General features: G+C 40.3%; 1 protein-coding gene across 1 annotated transcript; it reads left to right on the top strand.

The window, feature by feature from the left end:
- The first annotated feature begins 3,898 nt into the window (after positions 1–3,898).
- Positions 3,899–22,122, top strand: b3gntl1 (UDP-GlcNAc:betaGal beta-1,3-N-acetylglucosaminyltransferase-like 1). Its single transcript, XM_039796273.1, has 13 exons — positions 3,899–4,306; positions 4,460–4,576; positions 5,624–5,723; positions 6,939–7,003; positions 8,940–9,005; positions 10,830–10,925; positions 14,995–15,090; positions 16,538–16,593; positions 19,098–19,177; positions 19,659–19,813; positions 19,928–19,996; positions 20,183–20,257; positions 21,141–22,122. The coding sequence occupies exons 1-13, from the start codon at positions 4,241–4,243 to the stop codon at positions 21,219–21,221; spliced, it is 1,122 nt and encodes a 373-aa protein (XP_039652207.1). The 5' UTR covers positions 3,899–4,240; the 3' UTR covers positions 21,222–22,122.
- The last annotated feature ends 2,655 nt before the right edge of the window (positions 22,123–24,777 follow it).

Raw genomic sequence — 24,777 nt, 5'->3', positions numbered from 1 at the left:
TTGAACATCAGTTCAATTAAAGCATTAAAGCATTGTTTACCTGAAAGTGTCAGGTATGTATAAAGGAAAATAAAATGATTTAGGATTATTTTATTAACAATACAAAGTCATCACCTGTTGTCACCTGCTGTGGCCGAAAACGACATTATGAAAGCGGAGCGAGTGAACCAAAACACTAAAGTTTTAGGCTTAAACCACTATAAAGCGAAGAGGAGCTGCAGCTTCAGGTGATAATTCTGTGTAGGTTCATCACTACAAGCAATCCCTTTTCACATTGTCATTTGATACATTGTTATTAGCCGCTTTACATTTTCAATTTTCTGAGGGACATATTCATAATGCCACCCATGGTCAACATCTCTGTAAGGTTGGGACTGGAAGGGCTACTCTCTTTCTTTGACGACACACTAAACAACATCACAGGTCGAATGAACTTAAATTGCTATTAAATGTAGAGATCCACCACCATTTATCAAGAAAGCCACACACATGCACAGGAACCAAGGCAAAGGTTTTAATTGACACTGTTTGGTGCTGAAGAGAAGATGGAGTTGAAATGATAAATTTCACTCATTGGCCACTAGATGGTAGCATTGACACAATGTAAAACTGCTTTTGCAAGTTTCCTTTCTAGCTATTCAGTCATAAGTGATCATTTTACACCTGGGATACAAAATAGATACAATTACAAGTATGTTAGCGTAGCAGTCAGCACACTTTAGTTTCAAATAAGTTGTACTGTAAACAACAGCTGTACCACAGTAATTACTGTTGAGGTGTTGGACAGTAACAGTTGATATCCAGCCAAACACTACAGCAGCTGCTTTCACTTACGATGGCTACACCTAACATTCTCTAAAGAAAGGTGCATGATGAACTATGCTCATATTTTCACATCTAGCATTTCTGCAGTTACACCGAAGAGAAGCCCAGTGTCTTGTGTAAAAAAAAAAAAGGAAAAGAGAGTTACCTTACATTGCTCTTAAAACATATATTAAATCAACACATCAAACTAATGTTTCGGTCCCTGAAATCATGGTAATAGGGCTTGTGTTTTTCTAGATACCTTGTCATGGACTAAATGATGGCAGTATTGCCAGTTGCTGTGGAGTTTCCTGACAAATTATTGAAATTAAAGAAAAACTGATATTGCCATCCTTAGGCCCTGCTGCTGGTAAAACATGGCATCTCCATTTTTTTTATAATGGCCCCTTTCAACTTACTGTGTTTCCTATCTGTGAGTGTCAGCATGTGTTGCTGCACAGGATGAATTAAAACAACCACCAATTCTCTCAAAAGGTTAAATACGCACAATTCCTGATGCGAAACTAAATGAATCAAGGAAATCCAATCATGCCCGTACCCCCAGACACTCTCACACACTTCCTTTTCTCTTTAATGTCTGGCTTTTCTGTCCAAACAAAATCAAGTGCAGTCTGATCACAGATCTAAACAGCTGCAGTCTCGACCTCCAGATAGTACAGTAACTCAACTCGTGTGCACATTTGTTTTCCAACATGGCCATGTGGTGTTGATTTGCTGGAGAAAAGGATTGAATGATTGTGAGAACAGTTGTGCGAGTGAGAGCAGAATATGTTCTATTGCAAAAGTATATCAGAGACCCAGTGGACCTGCTGTGCAAGGAACTTGGCAAACTTTACATCCACCGTCAGAACAGACTCAGAGGGACTCATAACCTCAACCTGAACCTCTAAGAGTGAAACATATGAGTAGTATGATTGTCTTTTAGTTAATCATGCATGGCTGTCTGCAACAATCAATCTCTATTAGTCAGTGTTATGAAAGAAAGTAACACAGTTAAAGTTAGCTACTTCCATACAGTACAGCATTTCTCCTAACTACCCTGTTAACAGGTGTACACGCGCTGTTGCATCAGTACAAGTCAAGCCACATTTTCTCTTGATCCCATTTATCATGCGCTCAAGCATGAGAGAATAATTCCTGATCTTGGCCCTGGTCTGTTGCCCCCCTGGAGCTGTTGTTCCTGGCCTGCAGTGAGGCGTTCATCCAGTTTAAAGAAGCATTCAAAGTAATAAATTAAGCTTTAGTCCGTTCAAGATGCTGCTGCAATGTGGGAGCGATTACTCTCAAGCGTAATCTCTAAACTACATCCTGCCTGAGTGGTGCCCTAATTAAAGAGGATTGTGTGTCTGTGTGTAGTAAAATTCAGGACTTCATTAAAAATAACGTAGAAGTTAAGCAGCTTTTGTTCCTTCAGGCTTTTTATTGCCCATGAATCGATTTATCAGGACACAAACAAAAACAACAAATGAGGATTAATATGACAATAATAGGGGGCCATCTGTACTCTGAAAGTACTATCGATCTAATGGGTAACAGAGTTTGGAAATTTCATCATCCAGGGCTGATGTTGTTTGATTCCTGACTCAGATCATCCCTGCTTCAGTGCTGTGATGTTTATTCATTTTGTTGTTACAGTAACTATGGTTATAATTTAAATACATCTTAATCACTCAGAATGACTCACACAAATTGATATAACACCTGGAGCTGGTACAATAGTACAAAACATACTGTTAAACACATTGCACTGAATCTGCTGCTATTGGTTGGAAACGCACGCGCACACACACACACACACACACACACACACACACACACACACACACACACACACAAACAAAAGCCTCTCACTCATTATCAATTTACTTTCCTGAGAGAAAATGAAAACGATGTTCAAAAATAATATTTCAACCCATCCTGTTTTTCTGTCTGCTCACCAAGACAAACCTCCCATGCTGCAGCTGCCAACATTGGCATAAAGAAAACATAAAGCATAAAGAACCGATCTGGTTCCCTATTCAACACTCTATTCAAGCTGGAGAGAGCTGCTCTGTTACATGTTATCAAAAATGAGTCTGACCAAACAAAACAAGGGAAGACAGAAATAGATAAGTCTTTACTTCAATGAGCATTCATTTTTAAAATCCCAGCTGATCTGAATTTTACTTTTTTTCTTTTAAATACTACAAACATTACATCAGTGATGTTTGCAGATGAATTGACTCTCATCACAATGTAGTTGTCCTGTGTTTTGTAACTGTAGTTGCTTTTTACATGTGTTAAACTACAGTGAAAGCAATTTGTTTCTATATTTCATATAATACATTTCATACTTACTTTATTATGTTGTAAAAAGGCAAATGTTTTTTTTTTTTTCAATTTAATGAATTAAACCAATAATAATGAAAAAATAAGCATGAACGTTACTGATCTTGAAAATAACAGTTGTCGTGTTCGACCACCAGTTATCAGGTGAAAGAAATGCCATAAATAGGTCTTATAACAACTGAACAATTTCCTTGAGAGCTGAGCAAACTCCATGCACTGTTGAAGGCCAAAAGATGTGGATGAAAGCTGTGCAAAATCTCAGGTTGGTGGACCTTGTGCTAAGAATGACTTACAATTGAATACTGACTGATCAAAATACAAATGAAAGGATACATAATGGCCACACAAGGGGCCAGGGACACTTTCACGAAATTCACAACATAATATAAATAATGTTAAGCAATATATACAGTACCAGTCCAAAATTTGAATAGAGAAGACGTCTCCAAACTTGTGACTGGTACTGTAAATATATAAATTAATAAACATTAGTCAGTTTTGAAATGAGAATACTCCACATTCTGCTTGTTTGTCTTTTAAATGTCCCGTTTACACATATTTTAGGAGAAAATGTATTTGTAAAAGTAAGAGTTAATTTGGAGTTTCCCCTCCAGCTATTTATCTAACACACTACCGGTACGTCACTGTTCCAAATGATTGACAGTGAGTTACAGCGAATCAGGACTCTGTCCGTGTATTCCACGAGCCAATGAGCGTCTAGAAGTCATTGTTTGCGGAAGTTGTGAAGCTGTAACGCGCGCTGCGAATTAGGACTGCACGTTTTGCTAAAAGCGTTACTTTGAGCGTGTACAGAATGTACAGAACACTTTCAAGATATGTCATTTGTGGATGTGGATACATTTTACATTGAGAACAGTTACAAAATGAGTGCTTACGGACATTTGTATTCACGTGTAGCCCGCGTGGGTCACTCCTCTTCACCGTGACACGTCTTTCTAAAGGTCCGTTGACCACATTGTTTCCAGCCATTTCTTACATCCCACATTCAATCAGCTAAAACCGAGGTTTCGTTGCCAAGATAAGTAGCGGACTCTCCGGGCAGAGGGACGCGGGTTCAGAGGTTGACATGAACCCGCCGAAGAGGCTCCGCACCACAGACAATGAAGCAGAGGACAGGGGAGCAGTAGATGTGGTGGGTGATAGACTGGCACTCATACACTACTAAGCTAGGGGGGATGTGGCTGCTGCAGATTACGCCTAAAAGTGTGTAATTAGGACTTCTTAGGTGTTCATGCATTTATTAGTTGCATTGACTGTATAATATCTATGTGTTTTCTGTGCTCAGAGTGTTGTCGTGCCAATGTACAATGCATCCTGTTGGCTGGACGAATGTCTGCAGGCCATATTACACCAAGACTTCACTGGAACCATGGAGCTCTCTGTCTTTGACGACGCAAGCACTGTACGTGTGTTTGTTTGTTTGCATATTTACACCAGTGTTGCCAACTCCTCAGTAAGGAAAGTCGCTATTGGCTGTCCTAAAAGTCGCTAGAAGTCGCTAGATGACGTCATACGCTCATTTGCATACAGCTTAGTGGTTGTGTCAGCAAGGTAGATAGAAAAAAAATAGAAATCTTTAGCCAAATAATCACAAATTCAATACAGGAATTTATTTTACCTTATAATTATTACTTAGGTAGCCTATCTTTGAAGTGAAAAAAGAAAAAGAAAAAAAGAAATTCTACAATGGGATGGAGAAAGATTGATAAATAATTCTCAAAAAAGGCTGGGTTGCCCAGGGCCAGGCCAGCTCAGCGGCGACTTTCTCCCGTCACGTCCCGCTGTCTCTCCTACCTACACCGGCACCCGCACGCTGTCCCTTCTCCCCTTTTAATGCGCGCACTGTGCTGCTGCACAATGTGCACATGAGGAGAGAGCACAGAGGGGAGGGGCTGCTCCTCTGCTCCTCAGTCACAGAACAGAAGAGAGGTGAATGTTTTGGCGGCTACAGGGGAGAAATACCTTGCGTGCTCGCTGGACAATACTGGCGACTTTTTCTACCTAAAGTCGCCAGATTTGTCGCTAGTCGCTTTTGGGAAAAAAAGTCGCTAAGGGGGTCTGAAAAGTCGCTAAATCTAGCGACAAAGTCGCTAAGTTGGCAACACTGATTTACACTAGGGCTGGGCGATATGGAGAAAATCAAATATCACGATAATTTTTTTAATAGAACAGTTACAACAGGCTGGAAAGTTCAGAAAATGACATAACTTTACTGTAATGTAGCCTTAACAACCAGGAAAAGACAACACGTGTATATATATATATATAATATATATACATACATATCATGATATTACGATATCCAAAATCTAAGACGATATCTAGTCTCACATCATGATATCAATATAATATCGATATATATTGCCCAGCTCTAATTTACACATAGATATGTAATTTGTTTCAAAATATAAGATAATGTTCAATTTCTCTCTGTGTTTGTGTCCATTAGGATGACTCCAGGAACGTGGTGGAGCGTTGGAGGGAGAGGTTGGAGGCGAGGGGCATCTCAGTAGTGGTCTCCGGCCACAACTTTGCCCAACCCAGAGGAGGTCAGTAGTATTTTAGGTTATTGATCAGCAATCAATCCCTGTCAGTCATTGTATTTTCTTGTCAAACTATGACTATGAAGTTATTTTTTTAGGTGAAGCCAGATAGGCTGAATGAAGGAAAATAATTGATCAGACAGTTATTTTTAGGGAGGAATGTCCATAAAATCTGCCGATCTCTGTGAAACATGTCTATAATTTGATATGAAAGTTCATTCTACTAAAAATAACTCAAAAGTCCACTTAATAGCTTTTTCTGGAGCTTTCTCACGTTCTTCGGCTGATGACTCTCCACTACACCTTCCCAGTAGATCCTGTGACATCTGGTGTTCAGTTCACAGCTTTTGTCTGTTATTAGAGTTGATTTAGTATCTTGCTGTGAATGCAGTTAAATGAGGTTGAGAGCTCAATAAAAAGTAAGTGGATCTTGAGTCGTCTATATTGTCAAAAATACAGTGATTTGGTGAGGGAAATGATTAGTGTAGATAGGTGTCATGTGGCATGTTTGCATTGTCTTTTTGCAATGACTTCCAGTTGATTTTAGAATAGATTTGAAGGTTTTTCTCATTACTTTCAAAGCACACTTTAGTCTGGCTCCAGCATCCACTTGTGAGCTTTTGTGCACATACATACCTGGACCCAACCTCAAATCCTGCAACAAAACTCTGCTATCAGTCCGCCGATCTACACTTCAAACTAAAGAAGGTTGTGTGTTTGCTGTCAGCGCTCCCAAACTCTGGATTAGCATTCATGTTGAAATTCAACTCGCAAAATTCTACTAAAAACGTCTTCTTTTTTTACTTGCATTTCTACATCAATTGGTCCTTCTGTGTCATAACACCTTAAACCTTTTCTTTGTATTCTGCTATTTTTAATTTTAATCTTTAATCTATTTTTTTCTGTGAAGAAATTGGTAACTTTGTTGAAGTGAAGAAGCTTGCTGTTTAGCTTTAGTAGTTTACACTTTAGTTTTATACTCTTCTGATTAATCAGAGAACAGTAATGTTTGCCAGAAATGAAACAGCATGGTGGTCTCTGTGACGGACTACTGATCTCATGCATAATGTTTTGAAAATGTCACATTTAATGGTTGAACATGATAATTACTTACACATGGCAAAAATGAAAATAGTTAACACACAGAGGCATACACGTGCAAGAGCATACGCATGCACAGACACACAAAACATAAACATACACTGTTCTTTTGTCTTTAAGTGGGATATGCAAAGAATAAGGCAATATCCCAGAGTTGTGGACATTACTTCTGCTTTCAAGATGCGGTAAGTGTTAGTGTGTGTGTGTGTGTGTGTGTGTGTGTGTGTGTGTGTGTGTGTGTGTGTGTGTGTGTGTGTGTGTGTGTGTGTGTGTGTGTGTGTGTGTGTGTGTGTGTGTGTGTGTGTGTGTGTGTGTGTGTGTCAGACAGATCATGTTTTATTTCACTGTCCAGAGGTCTTCCATAACACATACAGTAATGAGTCAAAACTAATTAGATGATATTGGTTTGTCCAAAAATACACACTGTACTAGGGCTGCACGATATGACCTAAAATTAAAATCACAATTAATTGCACATTTTACCTCGATAACGATAAATGAACGATAATTAATCACGTTGTTCTAAATCATCTTTTCTGAAGCCAAAATGTATCCAGACGACAGACACAAGTTGCTCAGTTGACTCGGACTCGGTGTTTGAGCTGTCCTCCATTATGCTTTCCATGCGGCTGACTGGTCCGGGCGAAGTCACGTGACTACACACGCGGTAGAATGTTTTTAAGGAGAAAGTAGGCCTGTTAACAGGAATACATTATCGAAATTATCGTCATGGAAAAAATAGGTCGGTAACAGCTTGAGAATTTCGATGGCGATACGTTTTCGATTAATCGTCCAGCCCTACGCTGTACATAGACACATTTACACACAGACCCAGTGTTTCCTCTATGCTGACCCTGCAGTGGCGGCACAATGCAGTCGCGGCTGCGGTTGTAAGTGCACTAGGGTTGGGTACCGAAGTCTGTACGTTTTTGGGTACCGACCGAATTACGTTGGTACTACCGAGGACCGATTCACGCTAAATCAAACTGTACCAAATTTCGGTAGCTGAGAGTGCGTAAGCGCAAGCTTATCTGTCCTCTCTGCATATTGACAGAGAGCGGGCTCCGGCACACATGCTCGCACGCAGGGGTGTGTACGGAGTAAACTCCTAACGTTGGCTCTGCAGTTTTGTTGAAGTCACAGTGAGTCACAGCAATGCCGATAAAGTGGTTACAGTTTATCAAACTTCACGCAGACACCGTTCAGTGCGATATGATATTAATGGCGAGCTGAAAGCTGTTGCGGTGCTGTTGACGTTACACTTCCTCTGAGACAAGCAGGCACAGCAGTGGTTTCTATGCCCTGGTGACTGACTGACAGGCTGAGGTTGTAAGGGAAGGCAAGGCGGGCAGACCTCTTTGACTGTTTGACAGTGAGAACACAAGACTAATGTGCTCAGAGCAGCGTTTGATACTGTATATGTGTTTTATATGTTTATGTTTATATAATTGGCAGCTCTGTCTTTGAAACAGTGCTTTGTAGTCACTCTGAAGGCAGAATTGTCAGAACTACAAATTAAAGGCTACACCATCTGAATTTGCGATGTCTGATCGAATTTAATTTTGAACTGCTTAAGTCTTACAGTATATCAAAGACTCTTTGCTGCATGTAGAGTAAAAGATTCAATGACAATAAGGTTGCGTTCTCAGAAGACATCCACCTTGTTTCCGCTCTACTGCTGGACACTGTTCATATCCTGGTTTGCCTTTTGCTCTTCAACCCCTTTTGTCTTCTATGTATGTATTTATATTGTATATAGTCGTATTGTATATTGTTTTAGTTATTGTATTACTGTTGTATTACTCTAATAGTTTCATGTAAACCTTTTTTTGACAAATCCTCAGATCTGTTCAAGTGTGCTCATAGAGCACAGTCACATACATAACCAATTTCAAAGTGATTTTAAAAATAATAAAAGGTATTCAGAGAGCTAGCGCACATACTGTACAATAAGCGAAAGAAGCCAAAGTAAATCCTGAACTAAACAGATATGATTTTAATTGTACACTTAAAGGGACCTAGTGTGTAGGCTACGTGTTACATGATGCTGAATACTTTCCTAATTTTTGCTTTCATTAACATGTATGTGTTTGAATTGATATTTTTTGTTTTGTTTTCCAGGATGACGTTATGTTACCGCAAAGAGTTCGTCTGCAGTATGAGGCATCCACCCTCCACCCAAACTCTGTAAGTTCTCCCTCAAGTATTTGCTTCCTCTTCCTCTCACTTCCTTCCCTCTCTGTCGCACTCTGCCTTCACCCTTTCTCCCCTTCTTTTCTCCTCACTTCTTTTCCTCCCCTTCCCTGTCCCTCTCTGACCAATCCCTTCCCTTCAAATAAAAACTATTCATGTTGTTTGTGAGTGCGTGTGCGTGTGCGTGTGTGTGTGTGTGTGTGTGGACTTTCATGCAGTTGGCATGCAGAACAGTGTGAGTATCCGGTGTTGATGCTTTATGTGGCCTACCAGGTCAGAGATCAGAGGTCGTGTGTGTGAGGGAAGTGAGGGAGACAGCATGGAGACAGCAGGCTTGCCGCCCTGCACAAACAACCTGCCTCTTTCTGTTATGGCTGTAATATGTTCTGGACCTGGATAAAAAAAATGTGGTCCTCTGTTTTGTTTTTCAGTTTTGTATAACCTCTCCCTTTTTTATGTCAACCCTCTTTACTTCTCATTGAGCTCCCTCTTCTGAGATTTGGCCTGTCTGTCACAATAAGCGTACAACACCTATGATATAGATAGGTAAAGTCTTAAAAAAGTTTTGTCAGGAAAACTGTTCAAAACCTAAAGATATTCAGATTACTGTCATACAAGATAAAGAGATGAAGATTGATTATAGTTGCAAATGAGTTTTCTGTCAGTCAACTAATTGATCAAGTGTTTAAGCATCATACAGACTTTTTAAAATGTTGAACAAGTTAAAAACTTGAATCCTAAATGTGTCTTTATTCTGAAGGCTGCATTCCCACCAGATCAGGCGTTCTTGCGATTAGCGCAGGGTTGTACGGCGGTGGGGGAGTGTCACTTAAATGACCCATGGTGCTAGCATGTATCCATGTTGCTAGTATACCGGTTAGGGCTGGGCAATATATCAACATTGATAAATGAGGCTACATATCGTCTTACATTTTGGATATTGTAATATCGTGATATGACACACGTGTCGTCTTTTCCTGGTTTTAAAGGCTGCATTACAGTAAAGTGATGTCATTTTCTGGACTTACCGGACTTACTGTTTTTATTATTTGCCTTTACCCACCTAGTCATGGTATCCACATTATTGATGATTATTTATCAAAAAATCTCTCTGTGTAAATATTTTGTGAAAGCACCAGTAGTCAACCCTTCAATATTGCCACAATATCGCCATTGAAGTATTTGCTCAAAAATATCGTGATATTTGAGTTTCTCCATATTGCCCAGTTCTAATACCAGGTCCTACGAGTGATTGTCTGTCCACATCGACAGAATAAACAGACGCATAAACACATTTACTTTGAATAACTTACCATTATGTGAGGCCTTTTATTACGGTGGGGTTTTAAACTGGTAATAAAAAGGCCAAATTAAGTGATGTATTTCAAAAATAACATTACACTCCATTGTGTTTTGTCTGATCCGCAGTTAAGTAATTGGCGACCGCAGTGTGACGTTGAGTTGCGTTTCTTAAAAAGTTGATTGTGTTTCAGCTTTTCGCGGCTGCAAACGCACTACCTACATTCAAATGACTGGGAAGACTGGTGTTTTCACCACAACGCCTGATTTGGTGCGAATGCAGCCTTACTACTGAAACCAGAAGGAATCTTTGCAGCCTAACACTAATCTATAACAACCAATCTATTTCCAAAATTGCTGAAAATGTTTTCAGTGGCTTCTGAAAGAAAAATATTTGTGTGTGTGTGTGTGTGTGTGTGTGTGTGTGTGTGTGTGTGTGTGTGTGTGTGTGTGTGTGTGTGTGTGTGTGTGTGTGTGTGTGTGTGTGTGTGTGTGTGTCTGCGCACGTTTCCATGATAGCTGATTGGTTGTAAAGTTCAGAGGGTTCCAGAGGGATCTACGGAGCGTTACACTCGCTGGATCAACACAATCACTCAGGATCAGCTCATCACACAGGTAAATACCATCAGCTTGGTACAGCATGTGCGTTTGGGTGCACATACTGTGTGTGTGTGTGTGTGTGTGTGTGTGTGTGTGTGTGTGTGTGTGTGTGTGTGTGTGTGTGTGTGTGTGTGTGTGTGTGTGTGTGTGTAAAAGAGGTCATGTGCCAGGCAGCAGCCAGGTCAGACAGAAACAGGATATGTACCTGCCGCCCGCTGTTTCCACGGAAATGTGGCAGTGGACTGGACGGAGGACGCAGCATTGCTCCTGACCTCTCTGCCCATCTCAGTCCCACCAAAGGAAACGGGTCACACTGCCAGCTGTCTGCTGAGGGTAGTCCATAGTGGAAACTGTTGGCAGTGGAAAAAAACAAAAGTACCATAATAGAAATGGTCCGATACAATTTTTTGCTTCCCGATACCTGAACTTGTGTATCGGCCGATACCGAGTACCGATCCGATACCAGTGTGTCATATATTTTATTATGTTTTAACAGCTGTATACTACCATCCCTGTATGGATGGGATATGATTTCTATCTTTGTTGTCTGTCTGGCTCAGGTTAAACTCTTTGTGAAACATGAACTAACACAAACAGTGAATGCCACAGAACTTTCTTTTGTTATCCAGTTTGACAGTCAGTTATAACGGGAAAAAGAACATAAATAAACTACTCTAACGTAGATTTTCTTTAGGGCTTTATTACTTGGTATCAGATCGTGCATAAACTCCAGTACTTCCCAATACCGATACCAGCGTTTTAGGCAGTATCGGAGGCGATACCGATACTGGTATCAGTATCAGAACATCTCTAAACCATAAGCTTACTATGCACAATGTTTCTGTTTCAACCGCTCCTGAAGTAGATGTTTTGAAATATAGTACTTTTTATACTATACTGTGTGAAAGTTGCCGCATAATAACATCACTAAAGACAACACCGGTCTTTAAAAGCTCACTATCAGCTTCTGCATTCCACCATTGGATTTCATAAGACATTCTTTTATGGTCAAAAACAGAAATATGACTGCTGTTCCTCCAGAGCATGTGGAGCTAAAGTTTCCTGCTGTGGCAGATGTTGAAATGAATAAAGGTGAAAAGTTGTGAACGGTCAGGATCCAGTGTGTCATTTGCCAAGTAACAGCAAACATTTTTGACTCTGTTAATGCCTAATCAAGACCATCTCGAATGGCGAACATAATGGCAGCATGACCCAGCACAAGCCATCCAAACTGATAACATTGTCCCTACATTGGCATAGTATTGGCTTGCTAACTTGGAACAATAACATTTTTGCAGTAATTGCACTGCAGTAACACAATGCATTTAGCAGTACTAGTGTTCGTTAAGGAAAAACTCAGGAGCAGCATAACTCGTCCGTAAAAATATCCGCAAGACTTTGATTAATTACACAGGAGCATTTAATGAACACTCAATTGAGGAGAATTTTGGATCACATAGTGCAGTATGGTGTCATCCCAACTCTCTGAAGGTCCTTTCTTCCGTAAGGTGTGTTTAAACTCATGCTGGAGGCGTTAAAGTTAGCTGAACTTTTAAGGTAAACAAAGATATTGCATCCACCTAAACCAAGATGCTGAAGCCTAGTTCATCTCTCTCTGGGAAGTATGCTAAAGTGTGGCGGGCCCACCAACCTCCAAAAGAAGACACAATGCATTCCCTTACGATGCAGCTGCCTAGACTCCCTGAATCTGTAGAGAGACAAACATAATTATACATGAATGGGTTTGGTTATTAAAGACTGAATATTCTTGTCCCCTGACCTGTGACCTATGAAGGACCTGATGTTGTCTAAGCCTTCCCTTTGTCTCATCATACCACAACATGGTGTTTCTGGAAATTCCACCACAGTGTTGATGACATTTTACACATCAGAAAAACCTAGATAAAAACTGGCAGGTTAGTGGCTACATAAAGATGGTATTGAGTTAAAAATATTTTCAACCAATACTTTCACCCTGTTAAATAGTCACATGAATCACTAAATGATAAGTGATATAAATGTGACACCACCAGCAGTATTTCTATTTATGTAGAGATCGAAGTCTGCTGTTGCTGTCTGAACAAAACACACTGTCACCTAGGCTACGAGACAACCTGGACCCACTCTCCTTCTAAAACACACACACACACACACACACACACACACACACAGTCTGCATAACTCCTTAGCAGGCATTCCTGGATATTTATGTGATATTAAGTTTCATGGAGCATGAGAATGAGCTCATACATTGATTCTGCAGGCTTAGAGGCAGCTCATTTTCCTTCCCATTTTCTTTATTCACTTTATCTGCCTTAACTTCCAGTTTCTGGGTGAAGAAACAGAATCTAACTGAGTTAAACCAGAGATTTACTCGGGGTGGGGCTCAATTTAACTTGATCCAGAGGCGAACCCAGAGTGTTCATCTGTAGGACATTAGGTATGGTTATCCCAAACCTTCCCTACCCCACTGACTTCTCACATCCACACCGACTCTCACTCTCTCTCACTCTCTCTCTCTCTCTCTCTCTCTCTCTCTCTCTCTCTCTCCTTCTCTCTCCTCTCTCTCTCTCTCTCTCTCTCTCCTTCTCTCTCACTCTCTCTCTCTCTCTCTCTCTCTCCTCTCTCTCTCTCTCTCTCTCTCTCTCTCTCTCTCTCTCTCCCTCTCTCTCTCTCTCTCTCTCTCCTTCTCTCTCTCTCTCTCTCTCTCTCTCACTCTCTCTCTCTCTCTCTCTCTCTCTCTCTCTCCTTCTCTCTCTGTCCCCTGATTTCCCAGAACTCATTCTTATTCCTCTTATTCATGCTTTTGGCCACAGCTTACATCTGCAAAATGTTGCAATATTACAACAGAAGGGAGAAAAGATGTACGTAGGTGGACATACGCACACACACACATTTTATTATTCTGTCCAGCTGTTCAACTGGCTGAATCCAGATGTTTTCACCAATTTTCTTTATCTGTGATGCATTTCAGCATGTGAAACACAGTGACATAGTTGGAGGAAGAAACAGCTCAACCTGGAATGACCCTCAGATTCAACACACAACAACACTACTCCACAAAACACATTCAGACGAAGGGACGAACAAGAAGTGGTGGGGGTCTGAAGGGAGGGGCGGGCAGCAGTGGAACAAATGGGTTGGGTAAATAGAGAAAGAAATATAGGTGCTGTAATGTGGTTCTGGTGTATGAAACAGGTTGTGGTTAGAAAGAGAAGGAGAGGCCAAAACAAAGTCAATAGTCAAAGGTCATGTGTGAGAGGATGGAAGTGTGTATCCTTCCCCTGCACACTTCAGGAAGCACATATTTCTGTAAGAGAGCATGCGACTGCACTCTAACCTATTTTGTTTGCAGGATGAGAAGTTTTACAGAGTCCTCTATTTGACTGTTTGTTCCTAAAAGCCAAATGGGAAATTTCCCCGAGCCATCCGCCAAATCCTCGTCAGGTTGCATCTGATATGGATGTTATGTTCTCTAACCACGACAAGAAGTTCCTTTATTTATGAAGTTGAGCTGAAACAAAATGCTGTTTCCTGCACTGCGTGTGCATTTGTGTGTGCGTGCGTACGTGCGTGTGTGTGACAGAGACAGCTTGTTGAGAGACAAACTGCAGGGGATGAATCTAATTATCCTGGTAACTCTTGCATTATGTGATTGTGGAAGCCCGGGTGCAGACTTGTTTGTATGTTTACATTAAACATGAAGAGATATTCATATAAATATAATAAAACTATATATATACTTCCAGCTACCAGTAGGTATTCAGGTTTACTGCTCACGCTGTTGTTTCACTTTATTCTCACTTCTACAACCTCATTTTAGAGTGGTGCATGCCATGTTTTTTGTTTCTAAGTGCACTTCTCAAAATTCACTGTAGAATCGCATATTGACTTTTATTCAACATCAGATCAGTTGCATAGTTTTCTAAATACATTTTCTTCTATCACTCATCTTCATCACTGATGGATAGACACTTACTGTGTGTCCACAAGTGACAGTATTATATGACCTACACTATGTGCTTTTTGAACTGTATATGCCCAAATGTACTTTGTTATAGTCTGAACTTTTCTTGTGTCTAAGGTGTACACGTCTCATGGGCCCACAGTCGTCATGCCGACATGGTTCTGCTCAAGGAACTGGTACCTAAAGGTGGGACCGTTTGATGAGGGAGGCAAGGTGAGAGTTCACACCCAAATATTTCCCTAAAGCCTTCTCCCTCTGCGTTTGTCTTTCTTTCTTGTGTCTCCCTGTCCTTATTTTATAGAATAGAATAGATTTTTATTGTCATTGGTGAGGTGATGCGTTATACAGTACATATGGGGTTATTGCACTTTCAGTTTTACTTTATTTCCACTCGAAATAAACATCCATCCATCCTTATTTCGGCTCCATTTTCTGTTCATGTTCTTAAATATTACTTTGAATATCTTAAATGGTAGCCTGGCTCCACACCTCAGATTTGTTTAGCAATTCAAACCGGTCTGCTGTTGTGTCCATTCATTGGCAGCTGTACCCCTCAGTTACATAAACAATTTACCGATCAGAGCTTGGTATGAATGTTTAAGAATGGTTACCTTATCTATCTACATAGATAGCTAGCTATAAAGCAAAAAAATGGCAACACATGGATTAGATCGATGCAGCTATTACAAGTTGCGATAAGTCGATTTAAAGTCAATTTTTGCTGCTTTTAATGTCTTTTGTATTCCTGTACAGTGTCCTTGAGTGCCGAGAAAGGCGCCTTTAAATAAAATGTATTATTATTATTATCCAGCACTCACCTGATCAAGAATTACACTCCTATAACTAGGGCTGGGCAATATATCGATATTATATCGATATTGTGATATGAGACTAGATATCATCTTAGATTTTGGATATTGTAATATCGTGATATGACAAGTGTTATCTTTTACTGGTTTTAAAAGCTGCATTACAGTAAAGTGTTGTACTTTTCTGAACTTGCCAGCCTGCTCTAGCTGTTCTGTTATTTGCCTTTTCCCCACTTAGGCATTATGTCCACATTACTGATGATTATTTATCTAAAATCTAAGTGTGAAGATATTTTGTTAAAGCACCAATAGTCAACCCTAGAATATCGCCACAATATCGATATCGAGGTATTTGGTCAAGAATATCGTGATATCTGATTTACTCCATATCGCCCAGCCCTACCTATAACATTGTCAGATCCACAGTGGACAGTGAAAAAACTGGTTCAAAAATTTATGCTGCAGAAGCATTGATATTGTCCTTTTTACTCCATGGATTCTTCTTCTTGTCAAAATCTGGCTCCTACAGTATGTTACCCACATTGCAACGCGACTGCCGACAGTTCTGTCGGAAATTTGGGTGTGTTATGCCTGTAGCGGCTAATGTAGCATTGAGCTGCTTCCTCTGGAGCCACAAAAGCCTTTATACACATTTTTGCAGATATGAAGTAGTTCTCCCCAAGACTTTGAAACCCCCTGCAAATTGTAAAATTGGTGGAGTTCCCCTTTAAAGCAACAACATTTTGATTTCCCTTCATTTATATCATGTCCTTGCCTAAATGGACCCAGCCACCATCACTGCATACAGTAGATCTTTAACCAGTATTTACACTCTGCTTCCACCTCTCCAGGGAGTCCCGGAGGACTTGCTCTTCTTCTACCAGAGTCTTCGTCAAGGCACTGAGTCGTACCCACACACACACACACACACACACACACACACACGCTCACTCACTCACTCACTCACTCGCTCGCTCACTGACTCACTCACTGTTGATCCTCCACTTACTCACAGCTGCCCTCTGGCATCCCAGATTTTCTCAAGGCTTGGTGCTCTCACACACAAATGTTTGTGATGCATGTTTTTTGAATTTGTCCATGGAATTTCAGACACTTTCCCAGGAATCAGGAATCTCAACCTGTTTTCTTCTCTCTGTGGAATGTTCAGTATCTCTGAGACAAGACGGGAGGGAATCGGATCTCTTCGTGAACCATGTTTGTGTGTGTGTGTGTGTGTGTGTGTGTGTGTGTGTGTGTGTGTGTGTGTGTGTGTGTGTGTGTGTGTGTGTGTGTGTGTGTGTGTGTGTTAGACACTCCTGCGCTTCAGCAAGGTCATGTAGTGTCTGCAGGTGATTGGGAGTGCCTCAAATGGTCAAACATACCAAAGGGGAAGGTCTTTCCTGCCTTCCCTCCCCCCACAACTCCCTCCCTTTCATCCACTCTCCTTCCTTCCTTCCTCCCCTTCATCTATCCACTGCTTGTATATCTGACCATGTTGACGCACTCCTTCACAGATCATCCTCCTCTCTGTCTTCATCTATCATCTGTCTATTTTTGGATGCCTATTTCAAGCTTGCCTTGCCTACTTTCCACTTTACCCCACTTCTTGTCGCCCCTTCCCATCCACATCCTACCTACTTCCTCTCTTAAGTTAAATGAAACCATCATCTTCTTTCTTTTTGTCTCTCTCTCTCTCTCTCTCTCTCTCTCTCTCTCTCTCACACACACACACACACACACACACACACACACTTCACAGACACACATTCACACACACACACACACACATGTAATTGCTCTGTCAGTGAGGTGGTGAAGTGTGTTTAAAAAAAAGTTCAGATAGTGCTAAAGAGTAAGTGAGATGAGAAGCTTCTTAACACAGAAAGGCTGTGTTTATAGATGTGAGTGCGTGTACCAGAGTGCATGAAAGTGTTTGCCTTTTGATCTGCAGGGTATTAGGAGGATGAGGGCTTCAGTATGTGTATACAGATACAGTTTAAAGTAAAGCTCTGCCATGTTACTGCCATGTCTTAGAATCCAAGCCCGTATAGAGAATGTATAGAAAAGAAAGCTGGAGACCACCCGCACTCCACAATGACGGTGGGTTTGTTTGTCAAATGAGGCCCACTGTTAGACCCAGTAAGACGCTCACATACTTTGTGCGTTACTTTTACTGCTCACATAAGGAGATGAGAGTGGATTACCTCCTGTGAATGTGTCCATACAATTACTCAACATCAGTGCATGCCTGTGTGTGTGAGAAAGTGAGTGAAGAGAAAGAGGTCAAGAACATGAATAGAGTGTGAAGACGCATATCTTAGTGTAAAGGGGTGTGTGTGTGTGTGTGTGTGTGTGTGTGTGTGTGTGTGTGTGTGTGTGTGTGTGTGTGTGACATGTGCACAGCTGTGCATATCAGTCAAAGTGCAGGCAACAGGAAAACAACAAATTTAAAACAGGCACACTTTTTCCATCCACTTGAAAAATCTGATGAATCTAATGCAGTGAAGGCTTTTGGAAATTAGTGTATTTGTTGTGAATGGTGAAAATGATTCAGATGTGTTACTGTAGTTTACTTTTTCATTTCTTACAGCAGTGACAACAACCTGCTGTAAACAAACCAACAATTTAACCAAATTATCTAAACCACTTAATTTGAACGACAAAGTTAAGTAAGTAAGTAAAGTTTATTGGTAAAGCACTTATCACAGACAGAGTCACAAAGTGCTTCACAGGCTAAATAAATACATACACTAAAACAGATCAATAGCCATAAAAAGCACAATAAATCACAATAAATCGTAGTAAAACACAAAAGCGTAAATACAAAATAATCATCAGTCAGTAATGTGGCTAAATGAACGCCTGACTAAAAAGATGTCTTTATCTGCTTTTTTTAAAGATCTCAACAGATGCAGTCATTCTTTAAACATGTGGCATGTAAAGTTAAGCTAAATTGAGTGCACCTAAAATGTCGATAATAAAAATGTATTGCAAGGAACAGTGTGTCCATACAACTATACCAAATATACTCAACGTTAAGACACAAATTTGGCAAAGTAAACTGATAAATGTTTAAAATTGACAGTTTGGGTAGTCATTTTAATGTTTGGCTTAATTTTCTCATCCAAATAAGTGTCTCTAACCTTTACTTAAAACTTGTCTTGGCATTTCACCACTCATGTTCCTTGCCTCATCAGACATCTTTTTAGCGATGCCATGTTCTCAGATTTCAGCTAATTCACTTGCTAAATTATTACTTTAAGAAAAAAGAAAATAATTTAATAAACTGCAATTATCCTTAAAGAAATAGTTTCACATGTTATTAAATTCGCTATTTACATTTTTGCAGAGAGTTAGATGAGAAGACACTACCAGATATTACCCGTTTCTGTACGCAGTAAGTCCCTGTAGTCTTGTTACCAACGAGAGGTTGCCAGGCAACCAGCAAAGACTCGAGGAACTCCCTGCTCCCATCCAAGAAACTGTCCAGGGTACAAGCCCTGTACTAGCCAGGCTAACTGTTTCTCCATTCTTTGCGGTCTTCATGCTAAGCTAAGGTAACTGGCTGCAGCTACACATTCACTGTGACAGGCATAGATGGTGACAAGCGTGTCAAGCTTCTTATCTAACTCTCGGCAACAAACAGCGAATATACTTATTTCCCAAAATGTCAAACAATTTAATCTTTATAAGTGTGCAGGACTTTTCTTCAATACCCCCATACAGTATGTGTTTATTTGATTAGTTTTAGACCCTTTGTAAATCCAAGTCACCTCAAAAAGCTGTTTATGATCTGGGGATGATTGCATGTTATACAGCACATACAGTATATCTATCAGTGTATCCCTTTTCAGACAAAATAAAACATTGTTTTCACACTAAATTAAACAATCTTGACTTAGGCCTACAGACAGCATCTCTAATTTTAAGCTTGTACGCTACCTGCTTCTGTGTCCATCCCTTAATCCTCAGTCATCTCCTCTGTTTCCAGGGAAACCATTTGGAAGCTGCGAGTGGACTTCCTGCAGGAGAGAGTTCTCAACCAGTGGGAGAGCTTCACCATATGGAACGCAGGGAAACAGGGCCGGAAGCTGTACCGAAGCTTGAGCCCGACCAATCAGAAGAAGGTATGCTACCTTCAGCTATGCAGTCGAATGTGAGACACATAGAACTGTTAGAAAAAGTCTTGGTGTGGGATGTGAGTGGGCCAGCTTTCATCGCCGTTCTGATTCATTTATCAGGTCAAGGCTTTCTGTGATGTCGATGATAACAAGATCCAGAAAGGCTTTTACACATACGAGGAATCCAAGGTGAGATCAGCCACTGTGGATCCTACGTACAACAGGTTTATTGTGATACAATGTCAGCAAGGCCAGGATATAAGCTATGATTCAAATGAATGGGCACCCAACCACTTTATTAGTGAATTAACTTAAAGCTGTGACCGACAATGATACGCCCTTTGTGTGTCTCTCTTTCTCTTGATATCCCTCCAGCAAAGACCTAAGCCAAAAATCCCAGTTCTACACTACAAAGACGCCTCCGCCCCCTTCATTATCTGTGTTAAACTGGTGAGTAGAAAACATGTTAGTGTGTTGTATGTTTGCTGTTTCTGACCGCCTGTCCCTCAGGTCTGTAATCTAAGTTAACAACATAATGATCAAGGGCGTGTGCTCAGCACAGGACATAACACACACACACACACACACACACACACACACACACACACACACACACACACAGAAGGCAGTCAGGAAATGGGTAGAGACACCAGCCTGATCTTTGATCACATGACGCTTACTCAAACATCTGATGTTTTTGCCACCATTTAATTTTGTACATTTTGTCCTCCAAGATTTTGCCAATATGTATAACTATTGCTTAGCCTTTTCCTGAAATAATGGCATTCTCTTTTTTTGGATTAATATACAATAACACACACATACACATAATGCTGTTTATGCAGCCAAATCACTGATTACCTATATATTACCTAATGACATTCAGACGCCAAATCTAAAGTGACCCCACCTACAGGGGCTACTAATTGCTCAATTATGGGAAATTTGGAGAAGTAATTATAGTCAGGGGACAACAAGAACTGGACTCAATCATTCTCCCTCACTCGTTCTCTATGAGACACACACAAACACACACACACATAAACACCTGGACTCAATCATACAATTTATTTTATACCCAGATGTCAAATAACCCTAATCAACAAATATACAAGTCATTTGAACTTTGAACATTTTCCACGGTTAAACCTAAGTTACTGTTGGTGAGTCTCAATCTCTTAAGCCTGTATCTAACCTTTGCCATTAGTTCAGTTCAGTTAACACACTGAAGACAGCAAGGGCCTTCATAATAAGACAAAGCAAACAATATTTTTTCTTATAAAGCTTATTTTGTGTTCCTGATGTTTCTCTCATTTTGTTGTTTCATGTGTAGGACATGACAGGAGGCGTTCTGGAGGAAAACCTTAACTCTCTGCAGCTAAAGGAAGGAAAGGATTACTACCATTTCAACTGACGCCTCAGTGTGACGGAGATAACAAAAGGAGCCCTGCAGCTTCAACAGGCTCAGAGGAACTGAGTAATAGGCAGGTGACAACAAGAGAAAAGCGAACTGAACACTGTAACAGAGTCAATGACAATACCGAAACCACAGAAAGATATGTTATAATGTATTTTAAGTGTTTGATGAAATTGAACATACTCAAAGGTTTGACTTGGCAAAGTTGACAAAACTGCACAACAGTACATCCCAGCCCTGTTTCCTCTGCCTCACAAAACAGCCCTGGGATAGTTATTAGCTATTGTTGTTAGATGAGAAAAACAATACCACTTCCATATCTGTTCATTAAATATGAAGCTACAGCCAGATTAGTTTAGCACAAAGACTGGAAACAGGGGGAAACAGCCAGCTTGACTCTGTCCAAAGGTAACAAAATGTGCTAGCACCTCTTAAGATCACATATCAACATGTTAAATCTTAATCTGTACAGAAAACATAGTGTATAAATTACTTTTTGAATTTGCTGATTTTCTTCAATGGTCTTTATGCTAAGCTAAGCTAACCTTCTCCTGGCTTTAGCTACATATTTAACTGACATATACATCATAAGAGGGGCATTGATCTTCTTCTCAAATACAGGCAAGAAAACTAATATGCTTATTTCCCAAAATGTCAAACTATTCCTTTGAAAGGTTTGAACATGGGTGTTTAGGCTCATACTGTAGAGTTAACTATAACCTGACCTAGAGTTAAAAGAGATGGAAAGAAAGAAAACATGTAGGGGTAATTTGGTAATTGAATTACAAAGAAGAGGCCCTTATGTATTTCTCTTCGGGGGACAGCTATTTATCGTGCAAGAGGAAATGACGATTGCCAGTGTTGACCATTGGAGGAATAAAATGTTGTCGTTTTTTAATTGGTGTGGATTGAGATTGGTATTTGCCAGCCTGTACACTTGAACTGGTGTTGAAGTTAAGGGAAGAGATCTGAGTCAGCACGTCATCCCAGAAGGTTTAACTTATAAAGGGTGGGATGTTTTATGACCGGATCCACACGGATTTCTCAACAGCTTTCTCTGATGCAAGCATGTCAAATCAGATACACACACACACACACACACACACAGCTGCTATAAATGTACAAAGATGGATACTGCACGTATTTGTTTTTTTGTCCCTCGGTCTCTTATGAAATCTAAAGAACAATAACCTCTTTATGAGGGCACAATTCTGATACATAAACACGCACAAAACGTTTATTTTACCTCACAGAGTGCAGAGTTTTTCTGCCCAAAGGTAAACAGACCTTTCCCCACAAAATCTCCCCCGGTGTTTCCTGGGTCGGCGACGTGGTCTGCCTTACTGTAAATCTGGCCACAGCAGTTTGTGGGGAGTGGTGGTAAAAACAGGGCTCTTCAACTCTGCCAAAAGTTTTGATTGCGCTGCCTTTGTTTATCATAAACTGAACATACAGTTACACAGTGGTGTGAATGCACAGACTCACTTTGTCATATTAGAAAGTAGGTTTGAATTCATTGGGTTTGATAAATTGCAGGACTATTTTGGCCTGATTCAGCCTGGGGTTAGAGGTGGAAACCCCAGGCCTCTGCTACCCACAGTATAGTGCTGTGTATGGGCTGAGAAAAATATCTCATCCATTTAGCACTCAGTGTCCACCTAGACTCCTCTTCCCTCCTTGCGTTTCTGCACACAAACACTTAAACATAAAGGTGCCTTCCTTTTATAGATGGGATTCTTTACATTAGGGCTGCAACTAGAGCTGCACGATATGAGGAAAACGTGCATTATGCGATAAGGTTGAATATCGCAATAACGATATTACTTGCGATAAATAAACAGATAACCACCCTGTATAAACACTTCAAGTGTACTCCGTTCTGCCTTTCTGCTGCTTTGAGTATTCTGCTAAAATACAACAAAATTAAAAAAACTGAAGGAAAATAATTGCCAACATTCTTTTATCAAACAAATTGAACATTGAATTGAATGTAAAATGCAGTATTAAAAAAAATAACAGTTACATTTTAAAGTGTAGTTTTCTCAACTAACTCAAAATCTCGAAGTGTCTTTCGCGATATATGTCTCAGCCTTTCGCAATGCCTGCTAAACTATTGACATTCCCATCAGCCTCCGCTGTACTGTGCTTGGTACTAATGAGCAAATGTTAGCATGTCAGCATATTAATTGGGATGCGAGATATGATCATAAAATGTACTTAAACAAAATGAACAGCCAACTCTTAAGAGTGTCTTTTAGTACAACCAAACACTGAACAAGATATATTTAGGCACACATTTTTTTACAATAAACTTTCATGCACAAAGTTCTAAGACAAACTTGTGGATATTTAAATGTACACAGTGCCATGAATACATATAGCTAAGCCTCTTATCATGATTAACAGGTCGCCGTAGTAGCGACTTCTCAATCACAAGGTAGCCGCGCCCTAAAACATCCTACACTTTAAACTAAATGGGACCATAATTTACAAAATGAACATCCTGCTGTATTGAAGAAGACTTGAAACTCGCGATTGAGACTATAAACTCATTCAAATGTTGGCTTCACTTTTCAGGGCCAGAATTTGCAGCTTAATGAAATGAAACGAAAATAAGATGGTAAACATGATAAACATAAAACATCAACACGTTAACATTGTCAATGTGAGCATGCTGACATTAGAATTGATCTCAAAGCACTACTGTCTTTTTACACACACTAAATACATTTATCACCTCTGCTCACCATGCCTGTGGGCAAATATTTGAGTGCAACAGAAGGCTTTACAGCTCTTAGCAACCACTAATATTCAAAGTGTATGCAGTGCATGGAGCTCTACGGTGCTTTGGATGAATGGACACCATATATTTTATAATGTAATGAACCAAAGTGATATGTTTAAGTAAGACCACGCTCTGTCTAAATACATCCTGTCTCCTTCACCCACTCTGCTGTCATGATAAAGTACTTGGTAGATGATCAGAGTGAGCTCTAATGGAGAATCTCTATAAGAGACTCGGAAAGAGAGTAAACAGAGCTTTACTCAGGGTTTACTCTCCATCTCTCTGCAGACATCAGACCTGATAACACAAACACACACACAATGAATGACCCTGACCCTGGAGCCTGCTTGCCCTTGCTGGTCAAATAAACCTGCACATGTGTAGACTAAATGCACACACACACATATGCACTTACACAGCTGTGTGTTCTCTGGCAGTGTAGCTGATAAGAGAAAGAGATAAAGAGTCGGTGTGTTTGGGTGAAGAGAGCTCACAGAGGTCTGACACTGAAGGCTTTTTTATTCACCTGGAACTTTACCACATTCCTTTGTTTCAACATCTCTCCCTTTTATAGTGGTGTGTGTGTGTGTGTGTGTGTGTATGTGTGCATGTGTGCATGCGTGCGTGTCAGACAAAGCATGTTTTATTTCACTGTCCAGATGTCTTCCATAACACATACAGTAGTGTGTCAAAACTAATTAGATGATATTGGTTTGTCCAAATATACACGTTGTACTAGGGAAGAACATTAATGGAGTGTGAAGACGC

This window comes from Perca fluviatilis, chromosome 1 (genome assembly GCF_010015445.1).
Source record: "Perca fluviatilis chromosome 1, GENO_Pfluv_1.0, whole genome shotgun sequence".
Taxonomy (NCBI): domain Eukaryota; kingdom Metazoa; phylum Chordata; class Actinopteri; order Perciformes; family Percidae; genus Perca; species Perca fluviatilis.
Note: the sequence above shows the minus strand (reverse complement) of the source record. Positions and strands in the feature narration are given on the sequence as shown.